The sequence below is a fragment of the Nycticebus coucang genome, chromosome 21 (assembly GCF_027406575.1).
Source record: "Nycticebus coucang isolate mNycCou1 chromosome 21, mNycCou1.pri, whole genome shotgun sequence".
Lineage (NCBI taxonomy): Eukaryota > Metazoa > Chordata > Mammalia > Primates > Lorisidae > Nycticebus > Nycticebus coucang.
The window spans coordinates 50,665,036-50,687,124 of NC_069800.1; the positions used below are offsets into that span (position 1 = coordinate 50,665,036).

Here is a 22,089-nt window from a genome sequence, read left to right on the forward strand (position 1 = left end):
CAGTAGACATAGGGAAAAAGAATGTGATAAGATTAAAAATCCGTGCACAAATAAAAATTACCCACCTTGACAAATGCGGAATTCCTTCAATCTCCTAAAGAATAAGTGAAAGAAACTGTGGCAAATATTGCACATTACAATAAAATATTAGATTTTAAGATAAGGAAAAAAAGGGTATCCACTCACATGGTTTCTATTCAACATTGTCCTGGAACTTCCTGAATAGTTCAGTGATGTGGGAAAAAATAAGTAAGTAAGGATTGGAAAGGAAAGTGTCCAGGAGGACTCCTAGATTCCAGGGTGTGCTCCTGCAGGAACATTTACCAAGATGAGAAAAACTAAGAGGAGGCCTGGTGGGGCTGAGTGTTGGAATAAGAGATTCGGCTGCCATGGAAAGACCACCAGGCAGGGAATCAGGATAATTCATCTCTGTTCCCAACTCTTCTACTGACCTTGGATGGACCACATTCCTCCTTTAACCTGAGTTGTCATCTGTAAAATGAGTGGATGTAGAAAGATGGATCCAGGGTGGGCTATGATGGCCAGATCTGGTGAGACAGCAGAGAGGAGCAGGTGGACAGGGGCTGTCCCCTGCTCTCCAGGAAGGCAGGTGCTGTGTAAGAGCTTCTAGTGGGAGGGAACATCCATTTGGGGATAGGGCAGGAGTCTTGACCTCCTGTCTTGCAGAAGGGTCATCCCTAAGGGTGGTCAGAGGGGTCAACACCTAAGGGTGGTTATGGTCATTGTTATTGCTGTGATTGGTGCTGATGAGCATGTTCTACAGTTGAGAGACACTGACCCCAACAACATCCCCTTTTGATGTTTTAGACCTATAACGGCCAGAGCGAGAACAACGAAGACTATGAGATTCCCCCGATAACACCTCCTAACCTTCCTGAGCCGTCCCTCCTGCACCTGGGGGACCACGAAGCCAGCTACCACTCGCTGTGCCACGGCCTCGCCCCCAACGGTCTGCTCCCTGCCTACTCCTACCAGGCCATGGACCTTCCTGCCATCATGGTGTCCAATATGCTGGCACAGGACAGCCACCTGCTGTCGGGCCAGCTGCCCACGGTGAGTTCCTGTCACCTGCCATGGTTCCCGCTGGTTGTGGCAGGCAAGGGGGTCGAAAGCAGGGTAATGACGCCTTGATGAAGACCTCTGCTCACAGGCAGGGTCTGGCCTCACTTGGTTGCTTGTATGGCGTCTGCAGAATGAGGGGCATGGAGGGAAATCTGATGTCACACTGCTCACTTAGGGAGCTCTGTGTATAATATTTTGGTAGTGGTTCTTATTATTTGTTAATAGTATTCTCTCATTTTTCATTTATATTTTTAACAGCTTCATTAAGATATAATTCACATACCCTACAATTCACCCATCTGAAGAATACAATTTAATGGCTTTCAGTATATTCAGTATATTTTCCTTGCTTAGAACATCTGGTATACTCTGTGTGTTTTTGTAAGGCACACCCTATTCGGAGTTGTGTAACCATCAACACGGTCAATTTTACAAATACTGTATCTTTACCATCACCCCCAATTTGCTTCCTGAAGTCCCCAGCCCTAGGTAACCACTCATCTACTTTCTGTCTCTATGTATTTGCCTATTCTTGGTGTTTCATGTACATGGAATCATAATTTTTTTTAAATTGTATCTTGTTTAAGCTGCCAGGGAAGAGGGTAATTACTGAGTTAAAGTTCGTGGGATAGGTACAAATTTAGCAGGCAGACAAAGGAAAGAAAACACCCTCCATGCTGGGGAATAGAAAAGGAGGAGGTAGGTGCTCATCCGTGCTGGGGAGCAGTGTGTGACTTTTTTCTTTTTGATGGGCTGGCAAGGAAGAACCTGAAGCCAAGGGAGAGATGGGGTGAAAGAAAGAACTCAGCAGAGCCTAGATCATAGTGTTCTGACGCGCATGCTAAGTAGATTTTTTTCTTTTAACATGAATGCCTGATTTGAACCATCATGACCTGTAGAAAATTAGTAGACCAATTTTTATATAATAGAAAAATCTCCTTAAGAGAATTCCAGTGCTTCTCCTAAACAACTGTGATTTGTATTTATTTTTGCTTCCTTCACAGTTAATGGTATACACTAGTCACATCTCTTATGTTCATTTTGAAGTGACAGAACCCAAACTCAAACTAAAGCAAAAAAGACTGAAGTATCTAGGGATTTGGAGGTGGGGTTTCAGGCATGGTTTGATCCAGGAACTCCAGAAGTGTCACAACCCCATCCTATCTTCACAGCAGGCCTAATGGCTGTTTGGGTCTTCCAGGGAGGATCATGACCAAGCATTGCAGAACCAACCACTGTGTCTTCAAGGAAACAATCTTCTGTTTTGTCAGCTTGTGTTGCAAACATACCTGTAGCAGGGAAGGAGAGGCCCCTTAATTGATTTTCCTATCAGAGTCACGTGGTGTTGGGTGGATTGTATTTACTTCTGTGATGACTGGTCAGAAGCCACAGCCAGATGCCTGGGACCAAAGGGCACACACTTTATGTTCCACCAATCACAACTGTTTTTATTTGTTGGTCACTCTTCCCTTATTACGACCAAATTCCCTTGCTTAAAACATCTGGTATACTCTGTGTGTTTTTGTAAGGCACATCCCATTTTTTTGTTTGTTTTTTGAAGCTAGATGAGAAATAAAAGGAGAGAAAGAAGGGAGGGAGGGAAGAAACAAACTGAAGATACGCGTTTTATAGTGTTTGGTTCTCCCTCGATGTAAAATTGATGCTCCATTTCTCCTGGATGCTTTCCTTTTGGGCCCATCAATAGTGCAGGTCCTCGGCTTCCTCTCTCCTCTCGAACTAGTGATTCAGACTCACAGCCGTGTGGCTTTAATGTTACCTTGTTAGAATATCTATACCTTAGCTGCCCAAATCACTTCCTACCAAAAGCCTGACTACTCCAGACTGTCCCTAGTTGGGATTTATGGGAACACAGGCAAGCACAGGGCCAGGTGGGCAGCTTTGTCATGTACTACTTGGGCCGTGGTGCAGGGGTGAGTATGGCTACAGTTCTAGGCCACCATGTCTCTGGCCTCTGGTGCTGGGGTTAGCAGAGACAGTGCAGGGTAGTATTGGTGTGTAGTCTCTAGCATCCCACTGACCCAAGTCAGGTCTTGGGTCCTCCTTCAAGGCTTCAGTTTCCTTGTCTTAGAATCATAATAGTACCCACCTCAAGGTTGTGGTGAAATACGTCTGAGATAATGTATGTAAAGTCTTAGCAAATGTCTGGCAGAGAGTAAACAATCAGAGACTATTTGCTATTGTTATTAGCAATAAAAATGAATTCCCACTGTTACCAAATGGCAGTGTTTTCCCTGAAGTCTCATTTATCTAAAGGAGCAGACTGCAGACACCCACAGGTACACTCTTTGGACCACCTGCTTACAATAGCTCTGATAATTACAAAGCATGTTATCTGCTTATCGAAGATGACCCCCTAGTCACCCTTCCAGGAAATGCTTTTGTTGGGCTCTGTCCAAATAGGCACTCTGCAGTCATTTTCCAGATTTCTTTAAAACTAGCTCGTGTTTAAGACGCTTCGCAAATTCAGATAGCCTTAATTCTTCCATTAGTCAGACTTTGCCAGGGTTCACTGAGTTTTATATTCCCTCTTTATGTAATGAAAGATAAGCCAAACCCTATTACCCAGGGGAGAGTGCCCAGACCAACTGGGAAAACCAGATAAGAACGTGTATACACATTGGGCCTATCTGGTGCAGAGACAAGGGGTCCTTAAAGACAAAGTTTTTAAATTCATCTGGACTGCAGGGTGAAAGGGGTGTGGGTCCGCGTGCACTCACAGATGTGGGAATCTGTGTTAATACCTGTGCTAGGTGTCCAGCACCATGCAGAGGGCTTTGCAAACATTTTCTCATGTGTTGATTCCAAGAACCTAACCCAGGGAGGGAGGTATTCCTGCTGTGAGGGAACGGAGATTTGGGGAAAGCAGGTGATTGTATTAGTTTCTCGTGGCTGCTGTAACAAATGACCACAAACTTGGTGGCTTAAAACAATGTGGCTGCTGTAACAAATGACCACAAACTTGGTGGCTTAAAACAATGAACATTTGGGCGGCACCTTTGGCTCAGTTTGTAAGGCGCCGGCCCCATATACCGAGGGTGGCAGGTTCAAACCTGGCCCCAGCCAAACTGCAACCAAAAAATAGCCGGGCATTGTGGCGGGCACCTGTAGTCCCAGCTACTCGGGAGGCTGAGGCAAGAGCATCGCTTAAGCCCAGGAGTTGGAGGTTGCTGTGAGCTGTGCGAGACCACGGCACTCTACCGAGGGCCATAAAGTGAGACTCTGTCTCTACAAAAAAAAAAAAAAAACAATGAACATTTATTCTTTCATAGCTCTGCAAGTCCAAAATCTGTATCCTTGGGCTGAAATCAAGGCACTAAGATGAACTCACTTTCTCCAGAGGCGCTGGGGGAGAAGTTATCCTGCTTCTTTTAGCTTCTGGGGGTTTCTGGCCTTCCCTGACTAGCAGTGACATCGTTCTGATCTCTGCCTCTGTCATCACCTTGTCTTCCTGTCTGTCAGTAAAAGCTCCCTTCACCCCTCTTATAAGGACACTTGTGGCAGCACATAGGGCATTGGGGATAATACAGGATAATCTTCCCATTTCAAGATCCTTAAGCTAATCATTTTCCAGGCCAGGCACAGTGGCTCACACCTGTAATCCTATCACTCTGGGAAGCCAATGCGGGATGATAACATGAGCTCGGGAGTTTGAGGTTGCTGTGAGCTATGATGCTATGGAACTCTACCCAGGGCAACAGAGTGGGAGACTCTGTCTCAAAAAAAAAGACCCTTTTTGTAAATGTGGTAACCTCTACAAGCTCCAAGAATTAGGATCTGATATCTTTGGGGGACATTTTCAACTTATCATAGTGATCTGCAGTTATTCAGCTGCTTTTATTGAGCACCTACTAGATCCCAGGCATTGTTCTGGCCTTGGGATCTGCACCATGCCCTTGAGGACTGCTGGTGCAAATGAAGAGAAAGTGAAGTGCCTGTTGCTAAAAATGTAGCAAATGTGTGTACCTGGAAAAGGTCCCGACACAGATGTATGGTTCTCATTTCCCAGGAAGTGACGGCCTGCCACGGGGTAGATTCTATATGCACTTTGTGAATAAATGAATGTCATACAGCACTTAAGCACAAAACCAGAATTTAAACCCAGCTCTGTCTCCTCCTACCCACCTCTCAGTTTTACACCAGGTGACTGAGAGGTAGTGCAGAGGGTGCCCTGCTGGCTAAGGTGCTTCATTGCTGTCTGCACAGACTGAGATGCACCATGAATGTCAACCCTGGAAAAGTAAGTGAGGCCAGAGCATTTGACAGCCTTCTTATTAATGCCAAGCCCCCTTGGCTTTTATCCCAGAGGCCACTAATTCCTTATGGTGCCCTGCCCCAGCCTGCTCAGCTTTGCGAGGTGCATAGGAGCCAGCCCTTCTGCTTTAAAGGTATATCTGCCAACAGGAATCACGCACAGTACTGCAATTGGGCTCCTTTTACAAAATTAAATATGCTTAAGGCTTCTCCCTCAACTTCGCCTCTTAACTGATTAAACATTCATTTCCAAGACAAAAAGAGTCAATTTAGTATGAGAGATATATTTTGCCGGTTTAATTTAAAGTGCTGCACCTCCTTCTGACCCCTATTTTCATAACTCAATAATTTTATCCTGTGTTGATTGTCTCATTTTGAGAGAGATATTGTATGTATAAATCAGTTTCTAAAATACCCAAAGAAACTCGAAGAGTGGAATTTGTTAAGCAGCTTCTGTTAAGCCTGAAATCATTTATTTTGGAGTCGTCCTTGGGAAATGCTCGAACTCCTGCTTCTGGCTTACCCAGGAGAAGAATCATCCTGGGAGGGGACAGAGCTTGACATTCCTAGAGAAGTTTCTGGGGAACCAGCTCCTTTTCTGAGCCCAGAGAAACTCCTGGAGAGCCTTGGGCAGCTGGAGTCTGGGGCCGATGGGAAACGAGTTCTGACAAAGGTCCCCCACCTATGCACCATGAGCCATGGAGTCTAGTGATTTGGGAATTAGGGGATTTTCCTGACCTGAGCTGTGAGGGTCACTAGAGCTGTGTGGCTCAGCTGGGGGACTCCCGGAGCACAGGGTGGTAAACAGATGTCATTCACACATTCTCCCAGCTGTGACTTTTATTCGCTTTCTCTGGGACTTTGGACAAGTTACTTCTCCTCTTGCCTCAGTTTTTCCATCTATGGAATAGGATCAGGACTCCAGCTCTGGAGAACTCAACAAATAGGAAAATTGGGCATAATTGCTTTGTCTACTGTGGCATACTGGACAAGTATGTGGGTTTGAGGTGGGGTAGACCTCTCAACACCACCATATATACCACTGGCCTGGGAGACTCAAATCCTGTCAACTTGGACCAGAGTCTTGAGTGCTGAATTTTCAATCTTTGGTGCTCTGGGCCCCTGTCCCAAAGCATCTTGCCAAGACTATTCCTTTGCCACAGAGAAGGCTGGGGGGCATGGCCCAGGGACCCTCACCCCAAGCCCTTTAAGGCTGGTAGCTTAGGGCAGGTGTTGGGGAGAAAGCTGAGCTGTACCTAAGTTGCCACTTGACCACCTTGCTGTAGAGGTAGTTCCCATGCCTGGAGCATGGGACAGGGATGAGGACCCAGTAGGAGGAGTGACTCCTGGGGACAGGTCTTGAGCTTTGGGGCAGGGTCTGAGTGTTGCCTCTGGGAGGTCCTTCCTATACCTCCTAATGCTTTCACTCCCATCTCCCATCCCCGTCATTTCCTTCCTCCCCCAGGAGGTTTTGTCTGTCTTTGAGTCTTGTAAGTTGAGACCCAAGAGATCGTCTCTTTCTAAGAAGAGACCAAAGATCCCCAACCCTTGATTCTCTGGAATTCTGAGCTGTAGGAGGCAGTAGTGATCCCCTAGCTGAACCTATTCATTTTGTTATTCTTAGCGCATAACATGTTTGGAGTTTGATTTTATTTTATGATTGTACCACTTAGCTTTCACTGTGTAACAAACCACCAACCCCTGGTAACTTAAAACAATAAATTTTTATTATTTCTTATGATTCTGTCCTTTTTATCTGGACCGACTTGAGAGATTTTTGGGGTCAGCTTGCAGCTTACCTGGGGCCTCAGGGTCTAGAATGGCTTTATTCACGTCTCAGCAGTTGGCCCTCGGCTGGGACCTACGGGGGTGATTTGGCCATGAATCTCTCTCTCATTACGAGGTGACTTGGGCTTGTTCACATAGTGATGGTGACAGGGTTCCTGGGAGCAGCAAGAGTGGGAGACCCCGGTGCTTCTCAAACCTCTGCTGGCCTCACCTTTGCTGCTGACCCATCAGCCAAAGGCAATCAATGCCCAAGCCCAGCATCAAGGACTGGAGAAATAGATCCGACCTCCTGCAGGGAGAGAGGGCAGAGTTGCATTGCCGAAGGGCAAGGGTGCAGGGAGGCAGGGATGTGTGGCCATGTAACCATGATGATGATGGGTTTTCCTGTGTGTTTTTGTTGTCTCAGCTTAGAGCATCATCTAGAAGGTAGGAGCATAGGCTCTGTGGCCTGGCCAACCTAAGCTCGACCCCCAGCTTCCCCACTTGTTACCTCCCCACCCTGTGACCCAGAGCAAGGGGTGAATCCTCCCTGAGCCTCAGTTTCTTCATCCATACGGTGGAGGCAATGTTACCTGCCCCACAGGAACTTATGAAAATTCCATGATCAGATGAGGTGAGGTGGCACACAGTAGTTCTCAGTAGACGTTCAGCTACCCTGTCTATTGACATATTCACTGTATTAACAGGGGTTGGGTGGCTTCAGTGTCCTCTCTAAATTTATCTAGGCTGACTTGCTGGGTGTAGGCTTTTCTGAGGGATCAGCCTGGCTCCCAGAGGCAGGGCCTAAGTGGGTGTTAGGAAATCAGCCCAGAAGCCGAGGGTCCCCACTGGCAGCAGGCAGGGGAAAGTATATTAATTACATAAGGACCTGGGTCAGGGCTCAGAGCTTAAAAGCAACAACAAAGTGACAGTTTCACTGCTTGCCAAGAAAGCGAAGGCCCAAGGCTCAACTCTTCCTGGCTGTGTGGCCAGGGTAAGGATCCATCTTAGTCAACGCAGTGGGTGGACATGGGTACTGGCAGCATGGACTTCCCCGGGTGCCATGTTTTTGTCTAATTTTCCTCTGAGGGTGGGAGGAGGGGAGACTGATCTCCCAGATGGGCCTCCGAGGGTACAAAATGCAGGTAACTAGAAGCCCCGAGATTTCTTTGTATTCATCAGAGTCCAGGCGAGTCTCTATTCCCCCGGTTTTCAGAAGCATTAACTGCAAGAAATATGTCTTTTTACATTTTATAAAACTCAGAAAAATGGCTTTAAACAGGTTTTGCTCCCCTGCTATAATTATTTATTTTCAAACACTCCTGCAGGGGACCGCTCCATTTTCTTATCCTCTACTCCTTTTTCTCATAAATGAACCATCACTTCAATAAATCATTATGAAAACAGAGACTAACACCGGCTCTGAAAGGTTGAAAGATTTATGTAACACATTTATGTTTCCCATTTTCTCATTCTGGTACTCGGCTGCAAAAGCTAAGCTAATAAAAGCTGCTATTAATATTTCTTGTTGCCTAGCAACCCCAGAGCGGGAGTAATAGCTTCGGCTAGAAAAATAGATGACCGATAAGGAAAAATTCAATTCTTTTATTATCTCAGGGGGAAATGGCCTTTTACCGGAACATTATGATGTACGAGTGTGAAGTTGAACACAAAAGATTTTTTGTGCGTGTATGTGTTTGTTTTTCTATTTTTAATGAACATTATTTTACCTCCACTAACTCTTTTAGGGCACTTCTGTTTTCTTTCATATTCCCCACCCCGCTCCAGCTCTCGCGCTTAATTTAGCAGCTATAGTAGTTAAGAATCTGTCAGCATCCTTTAGTTTAAAAATGGGTTTCGCAAAGGTTTACAACTAGGTCATAAAAATTCACTCCCTGTTAGAACTCCGGCCAGTGATAAGCCAACACGCAGGCTCATTCTCTGCAAACAGGATCACGTTTGTTGGAGAGATAAGATTCATGGTTTTCTGTACAAGAAAGGTCAGAAAGGGGCAAAACATGTTCTTTTCCGTGTCCCAGTTTTCTTTGGAATGCAGGGACGCTGTCTCTCTAGAAAAAGAAACGTTTGCTCTAAAGTTTGGGATGCGTTCAAAGTAGGAATGGATGGAGCACAGACATTTATTTAGCACCTGCTGTATAAAGGCTCAATGCCATTGCCTCCTAGTAACTCTTTGAGGTACGTACCATTATTATTCCTGTTTTTCAGATGCAGAAACTAAGGCTTAGAGAGGTCAGGAGACCAGGCTGAGGCGACATCATATACCATGATGTTTCCCACCTTTGTTCTTTAGGGCAGAGTTCCCCTGACTTGGCAGTATTGTCTTTTGGGGGGGATAATTCTCTGTTATGGGGCATAGTCCTGTTCATCATAGGATGCCTAGAAGCATCTCTAACCTCTGCCCAGTATTCTTGGCTTCTAGTTTCATCCCTGCAGTCAAAATCAAAACAAAAAACAAAATGTCTCTAGACATTGCCCAATGTCCTCTGGGGGACAAAATCCCCCCTGTTTGAAAACCACCATGTGCTGTTTCCTCTGCATAGAAGGGTCTTCCTCCTTGTCAACTGTATGAGCGCCTGTGCCTGTGCTAGGACCCAATTCTGAAGTTGTCTTCTCTCAAAACCTCTCTGGATCCTCTTGGCTGGGACTAGGGTGAAGCATGTCAGATGCTTGCTTCAACTGTAAAATTTAAGAGGATGCCAAAAAACTCAGCTATCAAGCTCAATTGTATTTTAACTCGGTCTTTTGAAAAATGAAGATTAACACAAAATACCATGATGAACAATATATCGAAAATTTAGGCCAGGCTCGATAGCCCATGCCTATAATCCTAGCACTCTGGGAGTCCGAAGCCAGTGGATTGCTTGAGCTCAGGAGTTCAAGATCAACCTGAGCAAGAGCAAGACCTGGTCTCCACTAAAAATAGAAAAATTAGCCGGGCATTGTGGCTGGTACCTGTAGTCCCAGCTACTTGGGAGGCTGAGGCAGGAGGATCACTTGAGCCCAAGAGTTTGAGGTTGCTATGAGCTAGGCTCATGCCACAGTTCTCTAGCCTGGGAGACAGAGTGAGACACAGTCTCAAAAAAAAAAAAAAAAATATATATATATATATATATATATTAAGTGAAGGTGGGATCAGTGAATATGGAAATATGCAAGTGTCCTCGACCCCAGCCTGAAGGCTAGACCTGTGGAATGTGCCTTTCTCTGGCTGGCAGGTAGCCCTCACTGTTGTTTATTACAAAACAAAGGGGGGAAGAGAATTGTCCAAGGTTGCATAGCTAGAAAGAGGGTAAAGGCAGAACTTGAACTTGGGCCTCTAACTCCAAGCCCAGTGCTCTTTGCACCCTTCAGGCTGAGTACAGGGTGAATCTTGGTTGCCTACAGTGTACCTAAGCCATGGAATATTTGAAGGCACCCTGGGGTGCTCAGCATCTGGGATAGGGAGCAGAGAAGAGCAGCCATTCTGTCAGCCTGGCTTTCCCTGTGCCTATCTCTTTTCGGCTTTGAAACCTCCATGCCAGGTAGGAGCTGGCATAGGCAGTTCAGTGATGTGCAGAGAATCCCAAGAATAGAGCCCTGATGTCCAGCCCCTGGAGCACCATTGATGCCCATGTGGTCAGAGGCCTCCTTTTGGCCTTTGGAAGTCAAGGATCATACTGTGTTTGACCCTGTATCCTCTCAGTGAACTTTTCCTAAATGAATGAATGAATGAATTACCTACAACTGTAGTCTGCTAACGTTTATTTCACACTTATTGCATGGCTGCCACCCACTTAAACCCTCTATTTCTTTTAATCCTTGACCCTAAAACGGAGATGTTGCTATTGTTAACATTTACAGATGAGAAAACAAACAGAGGCCCGGAGAGGTAAAGGACTTAGCTACACGCTTGTCAAAATGGTGGTGCCAAGATTGGAACCCAGGCAGGCCAACTCCCCAGCCTGGACTCTTAGTAACTATCAAACAGAGCCTTCTAACGTGAATGAGTGAATGAATAAATGAATGAATGAATGAGCAAGGGAGTGAGTGAGCCAGGAGTGAGACCCACTCTGTCCAACTCTGAGTTGAGCCATTCGCATGCCTGGTTACTGCAGCATGATGGCCTGAGGATGTTCAGAATGAGAAACAGGAGAAGATGTGGGCTCAGATGGCAGCTGAGCAAGGAAGGCTTCCTGGAGGCAGTGGCCTCGGGGGCCAGAGCACATAGCAAAAGCCCAAGAGGCAAAAATGTCATTCATGCACAGACCTCCCTGTTCAGACCCAATCACATCCCTTCTGCTGCAATTCGTGAAACTGCTTCTCCACCCCTCCCAGGCTCCTAATTGGAGTCATGACCCCCAGCCCCGGAGAGGGAGAGCACGAGGGCCAGGTGTTTAATGCCTGTTCCAGGCAGGGTGCCAAACTTGAATAGAGTGTGAGCTCTGAGACCCACTCCCGAGTCATAGGGGAGAATTCAGGAAAAATCACAGCGACATCCGTCAGCTGCAGCCTCGATATGACTTGGTATAATGGCTCTTTCCTCCAAGTGCATATTCAGTACCATTTTTGGGAAAATGAGCTTTTAATGTACCGTCGGTATTGCTGAGAAGCCATCTCTGGCTCCGCAGAATATCTGGAGCACATAAAACTTGAGATTTATTGGAGTCATTTTCCTCCTGCTCGGGCTGGATAATAAAAAGCCCGTCTCATGCGCTCTCGTCTCTCAGCTTGTGGCTCTGTCCATTTAGAGCGGGGAGTCTTTATAAAAGGCAGCAAGACAAATAAAACTCATCTAAATATTAAAGCACCACGAGAGAGCATCATCGATGATGCACAACAGAAGACTGGAGGCTGGAAGCATTTCCAGGAGAAGACTGCCCTGTCAGGGATTTAAACGCAGCAGCTGTTGGGCTGGCCTGGGCTGTGGTGGTGGCAGTGGCTTGGTGCCCAGGCTAGTCTGGAGTCCTCACGTCCCTCTTCTGCGCCCGTGGGTGATCTGGGGCAAGTTTATCTCTCTCTCTCTGAGCCTCAAGGAAGATGGAGCTGATGCTGTCTGCTCCTTGGCGTGATTGTGAGACTCAAATGTGCTGATGAATATTCCTAATGCTCAGCTTTGTGTACAGGATCCAGCAAGTGCCTGAAAAGGGTTTGTTGACTGACTGACTGACCAACTGGCTGAAGATGAATGAAAAACAAATGCGTATGGAAACACCTCATAGATTAGAGTGCTGCCTCCATCATTGTTAGAGAGTAAGTCAGATGGGGACCCTCTAGCCTATTCTGGCTTATCTCACCATCTTGGGTGACTTTTGAGGGAGACAGAATTATCCTCATTATCCTCATTTTATAGATGTGTTCCTGAGACTTGGAAGGACAAGTAGCTTGTCCAAAGACACATGGTTGGCAAGTGGTGGAGGCAGGATGGGACCCTTATTCCCTTGAGCCCATGTGTTTGTGCATCTGTCTCCCCACCTGTTATCCCTGGGCCTCTGAGCTAGAGGTGGGACTCACCCTATCTCCCCCTCCTATGTGTGGTTTGATCAGAGCTTTTAGCTGAGACAGGGTTGGGAAGGGCAAAAACCTTGGCCAAATAACTCTTTCTCCAAACTCCTGGTAGCAAGGAAAATTATTGGGCTGCATGATCAGCAGCTGTCATTGGCGTGTGTGTGTTGGCTGGACCTGTGGGCCTGGGATGCGGAGCCTAGGAAATCTCCCTCCCAGTAAGGCATGGTCCATTCTTCCTGTCATCCCAGAAACTGATAAGTCAGGAAGTTTGGGGTCACTCCTGTCTCCGCCACCACTAATGGATTGTGGGAGGCAAGTCACTTTCCTCCCAGCCTTGCTATCTTCACGTGTTAAATAGACAAAACCCAAATTACCTACAGGAGTGGTGGGAAGGATCAAAGGAGAGATTCTCTACAGCATTCAGAGCCCCAGGCCAGGAGACCCAGTGATTAAGAGGGAGGACTCTGGGGTCAGTATCAGCTGTGTGCTAATCAGCTGTGTGACCTCAGCTAACTGCTCAGCCTCTGTGGGCTGCAGTTTCCTCATGGGGTTGTCATGAGGACTAAGAGACATTCTGGAGGGAATGCTAGAACCATGCTAGAGGGAAGTCTGCCTAGTAGCACAGGGCGCTCTGGAGCCTGAATTAGACCATGGACTTGCTGGCATTTGTCCCTGAGGTGAGGTATGAGTGTCTTTGGTCACAAGGTAGAGGGAGTGGAGCTCATGAAGGACTTCCTAGGAAAAATGCCTCCCCTGGGCCAAGAGCATCTCTCAGAGTGAGCCTCCAGCAGCCCACACTCCCAGCAGTGGGTCTGGGTGGGCTCCAGCAGCTTTGACTGCTGTGCTGGCTCTTAAAATGAGGTCCTAAGGCTGGCCAGATCCACATCCCCAGGGGACCTATTAGAGATGCAGAGTCAGGCCCCTCCCTAGACTGAGTGACTGGGAGACTTTGGGTGGGGCCCAGCAACCGTGTTTAACCTGCCCTCCAGAAGCTGTGGAAGCCTGCTCTGACCACTGGTCTTTATTCGTCCTCAGCTGAGTCTGGAGTTTTCCGTTGTTTGAGGATACACAGAACTGTCACTTGTGTTTTTGTTTACCCTGAGGATTTCATCACACCTGGGACAGTTGCAGACTCCCCCAGTCCCCTAAGAAACCAGAGGAACCACACCTCCACCTGTGGTTCCTGGTCCTTCCCAGCCCCTCGCACCTCCTGTAGGTGCAGGCCTTGAAGCAGGCACTCTGGCCTGAGGGCAGTCCCCAGCCTGTGACCAGAGCTCCAGATTTTCTTCCATTGCAGAATGCCTCGTTCTGAGGAGACTCTATAGGCAGCTGGGCACCGAGGGCCTAAGCAGAGTCAGAAGTAAAATGTAGCTGGGCATGGTGGCTCACATCTGTAATCCCAGCACTTTGGGGGAGGCAGAGGTGGGAGGATTGCTTGAGGTTAGGAGTTCAAGGCCAGCTTGGGTAACACACTGAGACCTCATCTCTATAAAAAACTTTTTAAAACTAGTCAGGCATCGTGGCTGCACCTGTAGTCCCTGCCACTCAGGAGGCTAAGACAGGAGGATTGCTTGAGGAGTCTGAGGCTTTAGTGAACTATGATTGTGCCACTTCACTCTAGCTTGGGTGACAGAGTGAGACCCTGTCTCCTAAAAGCAGGAGAAGAAGCAAAATGCAACAGGAAAAAGAAGGCAAACCTACAGACAAGGGGATACCAGGGACCTCTATATGGGACCTTCCTCCAGCTGCTTAAGCAGGGTTGCAAATATGCCAAGTGAGGGACAATCAGTGATACCTATTTTCAGAGGTCACGGGAGGACACAGTGTGAACAGGTGGGTAAAAAGTCTCCAGCTAGATATCTGCAGGACTGCCAGCCACTAACCTAGAAGAATTGGGCCTTATTAAAAAACACAGGGTGACAGAAAATTGTGGGGTTCCCAGTAGAGATTCTGAGTCCAAAGGGTCAGCCTAAGATGGTCACTGCTCCATCCCACAGGGTTTCTCTTCTCCCGTGGGAACCCCAGACCTCGGGCCCCTATGCCTTTGCACACGAGACCACCCCTCCCAAGCTGCTGCCTTTTTCCTGCCTTGTAGGCTTGACACGTTCTCACTTGCTCCTGTGTCCCTGCTCTGAGAAGCAGATTAATTCCAGCCAGCAAATCGGCCATGCCCTTCAGCATGTTCTCACTAGGTGACCTTGATCCCATTGATCCACAGCTGTATCTTTCAAAAACACCCTGAGAAATGATTCCCAAACCTGGTAGAGACCAGTCTTCACTTTGCCCCCAGCACGTGGTAGGAGGCCTGCCGCCCAAGCGGGTGTCCACAGTGCAAGCCAGCAGTGGCCAGGCAGTGACACTGGAGACAAAACCATCCTTTAGGAACAGGGGCTTGGCCTCTGCCGAAGCCCCTTAACCTGGATGTTCACACTGAGTCTCTGCTCTCACAGTGCTGCTGAAGGAGTTCATCACATTGCTGGGATTAGTATTACTGGCTTTGAACTTGGACAGCCTGGATTTCAGTGAGCTCCCCCAGCTACAGACTGTGTTGAGTGAGTCCCCCACTCCCTGTGCACTTTAGATTCCTTATGTGGAAAGCGGATATATTCATAATCTTTAGTTTGTGGGGTTGGTTTTAAAAATTCAATGCTGTAATGCTTATAAAATACTCAGCTGCAACAATGCTGTTATTTGTCTCTAAGCAGTGTGAGTGTAAGCTGTCTCTGCCTTTCCCACCAACCCACGTGGAGAAATCTGTATCCTTTCTGCTCCCCCAAGAAGTCCCCCTGCCCAGGTGCTGTGAGCACAGTTGATGCCCTGGTGGTTGTACAGGGGTGCCTAAAAAGCAGTGTGCACATTTCCGTGTCCCCTTCCAGGCCACACTGTCGCTGTGATAATCCCTCTCCTACCCCTGCCCGATGGCATGTGCAGTGTCCGTCCTGCCTTGCCTCGGGAGCCCCTCGTTCCTAGCACCTCCCTCCAGACTCACTCCTGCGCTCATTAAGCAAAGGTTCTTCCATCAGCAGGATCTGCCTTCCTTAGAAGTTAGTTAGTGACCCTTTGGTATGAATGGAGCATCCTCGAGGTCCACCCTCCACCCCACACATGTCATCAGTGTATCTCCAGCAAACAAGTATAATTTTCTCCCAACAAGAGGGTCTACATATACATTAGTTAGAGTCTGTTAAGGAGGAAGAACAGAGGCTGGAGGTGGCAAGTGTCAGATCATAGTGCAGGTCTAATACCTAAGGATGAAAGGAGGGGAGGGAAGGAAGGGAGGGAGGGAGGATTGCATAGGAGGAGTCTTGGACTGTAGCATACTTGTGAGAAAGGTTTGTCCAGGCCACCAGGGAGTGCTGAAACCAAACTCGCCCATGGGAGGAGCCGCAGTTCTCCCTGGAATGGGACCCACCTTAGTGGCCCCAGTGTGCCCAGCTGCTGGCTAGAGTGGCTGCAGGCATGTGGCCTTAGTGGCACCTGCTCGTGGAACAGCAGCAGTACTGGCACTGTCAGCACCAGAGCTCCCTGGGAAGTCCGAGCAGCGCATTTCTGTGACCGCCACAGCCCACTCTGTGCCCCACGACTCTGCCTCTTCGTGCGGCCCAGAGAAGGGCCTATTTCTGAGCACCAACTTAACACAGCACATGGCAGCCCCCCTTACTGCCTTCTGTCTGTGGCCGCAGCCGAAGCTCCTCCTTTCCCCTCCTTTCTCGGCTCTGTCTCCCTCCATCAACCATCACCGGGGTGTCCTGGTCCTACCCGCCCCTGAGAGGCCTGAATCCTGGGCAGTCACGGGGTTCTCGGGTCCAGGTTGCTGCACGCATCCACTCACAGTTCACAGGGGAAGGGACCGCCAGGAAGTGCCCCAGATGGTCCCCTGGGTCATGTGTGGATTCCTCCCTGCTCCACTGAGTAACGGCAGCCCCATCTCCTCCTGCTTGTCGGGACCAATGCCCCTGGCCATGACAGTGACCCCTCACCTTCTGGTCCCTGGACCTAAGAAGTCCAAAGGGGTCTGGGAGCAGCCACTTGGCACTGAGTGGCCGTTGGTTTCCTCAAAGAATGGTGCCACTTGCAGGCTCAGAACTGGTGTCTGTTCCTGCCAGGGTGGACAGTGACAAGCAGCGGCAGCTAACTTAGCCTTGGTAGGTGGGAGTTCAAGTTTTTGGGAGCATATATGCCTCCATCTTTGCCACCTTGGCACCTTCATCGTGCGCCCATGCCAGTCCTGCTGGGACCGACAAGCAGGAGGAGATGGGGCCTGTGAAGCCTGTGGCCCCATTCATTGGCCAGTGAAGCCTGGCCAATGCCGACAGCCCATTTTGTCAGCTTGGTCGTTCAGTGCCTCTTCGGTGGGGGATGCCTCCTGGTGGGCAGAACCATGCCCCGTGCCCACCCCACATCTCCATCCGTGAGCCGCTGCCCCAGAGCAGCCTGTCCCCGAGCCCACAGTCTTTTCCCTCCAGGTTCCCGGGCCACTGCCTGTGAATCTGTGGACAGTCCATTCCATTGTTGGTGAATTTCTTTATTGGCAAATTGCTAATATTGTCTACTCCCTAAAATTTGTCCCCCCCCGAATCAACACTCGCCATGCTCCCACAGTCATTCATGAATATGCCCACAGTGGCAGAAAATGTGAGCCGCCTAATACGCACATCTGAACAAGGGACACTGCCCTCTTGTTCCAACCCTTGTGCTATAAACAAGTGTCCTTTCCTTGGTCTACTTAGTCCCACTTTTTTCACGTTCTTGTACTTTTTCTTGCTGATTTCACTGTTTTTAAATGGCCCCCACAGGTAGCACTGAAGCTCTGTCTTGCGCTCCTTGGGGCACAGAGGCAGTGATGTGCCTTAGAGAGAAAATGCATGTGGTGCTGTGAGTTCAATGTTAATGAGGTAACAATATACATGAAATAAGATGTCTTTGAATAGAAACACATAAAACAAGGTTCTCTATGGATCCACCGATGAAAATACCATGATTTTTGTCTATTATAACCTCTCTTGGTATGAGCTCCTCAGGAGTTGAGAAAATGACTTTTTGAGGGTGGGTGTAAGGAGGGGGAGAAAGAGAAGTCTGTTAGGGCAGGTTAAGAAATTTCCATTAGCTGCAGTTGAACCTCAGCCTGCCCCACCGGGAGCTCTGGAGCATGGATTTTACCACCCTGTTGTTCTCATCTTAGGGCAAAGGGGTGGCCTTTTGTGACCCCCTGTCCATTTGTCATTGGCCATAGAGTAGGGGGTTGAGTGATCTGGGGATCATGGTTCCTATTGGCCAGGAAAGGGGAGCTCTGAGCCTTTACCAATCAGCTCTCCCAGCAGCTGAGAGGTTGGGACATAGGCAGGGCCCCATGTGGTTCTGCTTTACCAGTGGCTCTTGACTGGGCTAATCCTCCCAGCCCAGGCGATATTTAGCAATGACTGGAGACAGTTTTGGTTGTCACAACTGGAGCTAGTTTCCTAGGGCCAAGCATGCTGCTCACCATCCTACAAAGCACTGCTCAGCTTCCCCAGCCGAGAGAATCTGACCCACAATATTGGTAATGCCAAGGCCAAGAAACCCTGCACTATGCTACAAAACCCATCTTAAAATAAACACTTCTGAGGATTTATCTTTTCCTGTGTGCATACTTCTCTCCTTTACGACTTCAAATCTCTCCAAATTCTGTCCTCCCAGCCTCTCGCGGCTTTCCATCCAAGCCCTCAACTGGAACCGCCCTGCCCTGGTTTTTAACAGCCTCCACATGGCTAAATCCTGTGACCAGTTCTCAGCCCTCATCTTACTCGCTGTGTCATCAGCCTTTGACACACTGGTGACTTTCTCGTCCTTACTCAGCACTGTCTCCCCTTGGCCGCCAGGACACACACCCTCCTGGTTTTCTTGGCCCCCTCCTTTCTCAGTCTTCTGGGTTCACCTCCAAGCCCTGAAGGGCCCCCAAGCCTCCATCCTTGGACTTCTCTTTCTTATCTACACTCAGGCACCCCAAGAGCCCTCTAGTTTTGTAGTTTTAAATACCCTCTGTGTGCTGAGAACTTGCAAATTGTTATCTCCAGCCTCAGCGGCCTCTGTGGATGTCCAGCAGGCATTTCAAACTTACCTTCTGCAAATCTAGGTCCTGACACTTCCCCTGCCCTGCGCCTCCCTCCGGCCGCCTCCCGTTCAGCTCATCCTTCCAGCTGTCTGGACCACAAAACTTGAGGTCATCTCAGATTTCTGTTTCTCTCAGCAAGAGAGGTCTAGGCGAGGACCTGGTTTCAGGATCTTCCAGTGGCTTCACACCTCCCTCGGAGGAAAAGCCAGCATCCTCATCACATCCACCAGACCCTGCACAACCTGCAACCCCTCCCCCCAACTGCTTGCTCAGCTCCAACCCTGCCCACCACACTGATTCTTAAATGTGCGGGGTGCACTCCTGGCCTCACACACAGCCTCTTTGCATTTCTGTTCCCTCTGCCTCAAATACTCTTCCTCCAGATATCTGCAAAGCATATTTCTACATCTCTGTCGTGTCTTAGAAGGTGACTCAAATGTCACTTTCTCTATGAAGTCTTTCCCGGCCACCATTTCTAAAATTGCACCCCATCCTCCAGCCAACACTTTCTACTCATCTTAAAATATTATACCAAAATAAAATACCACTTTATTTTCCTCTAAGGCACTTATCGCTAACTAATATATACACATTTACTTATAGGAATGGTGTAGCTTCCACCTCCCTCATTGGAAAGCAGGCGCCCCCACGGCAGGGACTTGGCCTGCTTTGTTCAGTGCTGTTTCCCCAGAACCCAAATCAGTGCCTGATACATAGTAGGCACTCCAGAGTGTTTTAAAATAAAATTTGAATGAGTAGCGGACTGGAGGACATGCACGTTTGAAGCGTGTCGGGTGCTTTTGATGATGGTGGATGGTGATGGTCATGACAGCTGTAGCGTTGAGGGGCCTTCTTGTCCTTTGTCAGGCACTGCGCCGGGTGCCTCTGTGTGCATTACTGAGTCCTCGCCAAACCTCATGAGGTTGCCCCTATTACTACCCCATTGCGTAGATAAGGCAACTGAGAGTGCGGTCAGTTTTGGAGACCAGCGTTCAGACCACGTCTGTCTGCCCATTGTCACTTCTCTTACTTCCTGCACACCGCCCAGTAAAGGGGCACACCACGCACACCCCCACTCACCGTGCCAGAGACATCAGCATTCTCCCACCCATGGCAGCAATGAATTTCATAGATTAAAAAACTTTTTTTTACCTAATCCCATCAGTGGATAGTGTTCTTTTTGCCCCTATCTTCATATTTTGAGATCCTTGAGAAGAGTTACAGCCCTACCCCACCCCAGGATAGAACCTATATTCTCGGGGGAGGACTAATCTGATGCAATGAAGGCCAGAGGGACCCTGGGGGGCCAGAAGACCCCAGCTCAAACCCCAGCTGGACCCTGGGCAAACTTCTTTATCCTCTCAGCCTTAGTTTTCTGGTCTGTATAAAGGAAATCACCACAGGGCCTGCCTTATAGGGGGAATATGGGGATAAAGAAAAAGCCTTTTGTGGAGCCCACAAGTCTGTTTACAGGCTGGGAGCCTCTAAAGCACAGCGGGGGAGACCGGACACATATTCTTGGCCTCGGAAGGTGGGAACTGATTTTTAAGCCAGTCCATATTCTAAGACATCTGTTGCCTCCAACAGCTGTGCCTAACCAGCAGTATTTGGCTATTACCCACGAGAGACTGGGGAATAGTGATTGCCTAGTGTCATCTGCCTTTCTGATGTTGTCGCAGAGGCCCCATCTCCGAAGACCCCCTTTGCCAATGACTTTGTGGCAAATTAGGCAGTGAGAACCACCCCAGAACTCTGAGCCCTGTCTGTGCTTTGGATCCACTGTGTGGCCCCAGGGCCAGTTCTGACCTTCTCTGGGCTCCCTCCCTCTTCTTCCAGGTGAGGCTGCTGAGCCCCATCCAGTGCTCTCCAGCCTGACCACCCACAGCTCTCCTGAGAAAGGACGAGGAGCCTCCCCTCCACCACCGCCTCGCCCTCCTCCCGAGGGTTTCAATCCCAGCGCAACCAGACACTTCAATAGGCAGCGCTTTTCTTGAGAGTTCATAAAAACATGTAAACATGGGTGAGGATACAAAATATTGAGTGGGAAGGCAGTAAAACATGGCAGTGTTTGTTGTGTTAATTGAATATTCATGAGCTGACAGTTTAAATTACAGTTCACAACTGTTGCAGGGCCTGATGAATAATTTAAACGAGGGTGGCCAAAGAGATTTCAACACTGCATTAGCAAACTGCTCAGGATCAGCTACAGAGAATTTATAATTAGCTCGGAATAGCCTATAATAAATTCTTTGGAAAGATGGTTTTAATTAGCACACGTGCCAATTCAGAATGTAGAATGTTCAGCTTGAAGGGGCAGGGCATGTGACACCCTCCCCTCTCCTTATGTTTCCCTGCCATATGGGGGTCCCCGCCACATGCTAGGAATCCCACAGCCCAGCCTGCCCCAGGCTCTACAGACCCACCTCCTGAAGCCTCCCTCCTCCCCTGCCCCGTTGCAGCTCAGGCCTCCTCCATTAGGGCGTGGGCAGTTGCAGAAGCCTCTGAACTGGTCTCTGTGCTTTTGTCTCTCCCACCCCAGGTCATCCCACCCTAGGAACAGCCAGCGGGAGCTGTCTGAATGCAGACTGGACTCCATCTCTGCTCCATTTAGAAACCCCTGCTTGAGGAATCCCAGAGAGATAAAGAGGCTGGCCAAGTCCAGATAGGTCTCAAGCTGAAATCAGCTAGTCCCTTTAGGCCTGGGGATGGGCGAGGTGTCACCAGCAGAGGGGATAGCACAAACAAAGCCAAGGAGGCAGGAATGTTCAGTCCAAGGCCATCAGAGCAGAGCAGAAGGTGGAGAGGTAAGGAGGTAGTAAGGGCCTGGCATTTCTTAAAGGCTTGGAGGATGGGAAGGGGCTCCAGGAGGCTGCCACTCTGGTGCCCAGAGCTTGCAGGCCCACCTGGCTCACTTGTTCCTCTGAGTGCCTGTCTGGTGCCAGCCCTGGGGCTGGGCACTGGGGAAGTGGCCTAGAGCAAAGCACCAGCCACGGTCACCCCCTTCGTGGACAGAGCATATACCATACACCAGGAACCTGGCGAAGGTATAATTACAATGTGGCAAGTTCAATGGAAAAAATAATACGTGTCATGCAAGGGAAAAATAATACGTGTCATGCGAGGGAATCACTGGGGATTCTGATGTAGGTCTGGGAGAACCAGGAGGGCCTCCTGGAGACAGAGGCCTCTGAGCTGAATCCTGAAAAGTATATTGGGGGCAGGGAAAAGTGAGTCACAGGTAGAAGGAGCCAACAGGTGTTGGCTGTCCCATTCCCAGAAGGAGGTGCTGAGGGCCTAGCAGCAGCCCATGGGGTGAGGGATGGGCCAGTGACAGGAAAGGGGTATCATCTTTGGGGAGCTCCTTGCTGGAA

At 48.8% G+C, this 22,089-nt stretch overlaps 1 protein-coding gene across 13 annotated transcripts in view; it reads left to right on the forward strand.

The window, feature by feature from the left end:
• Positions 1–22,089, forward strand: part of TOX2 (TOX high mobility group box family member 2) — a 138,799-nt gene that overhangs the window by 85,914 nt on the left and 30,796 nt on the right. For all 13 annotated transcript variants that reach the window (XM_053574576.1, XM_053574586.1, XM_053574578.1 and 10 more), the window contains one exon: positions 829–1,074. In XM_053574576.1, coding sequence (XP_053430551.1) covers positions 829–1,074 — 246 coding nt within the window. The remainder of the gene's footprint in view (positions 1–828; positions 1,075–22,089) is intronic.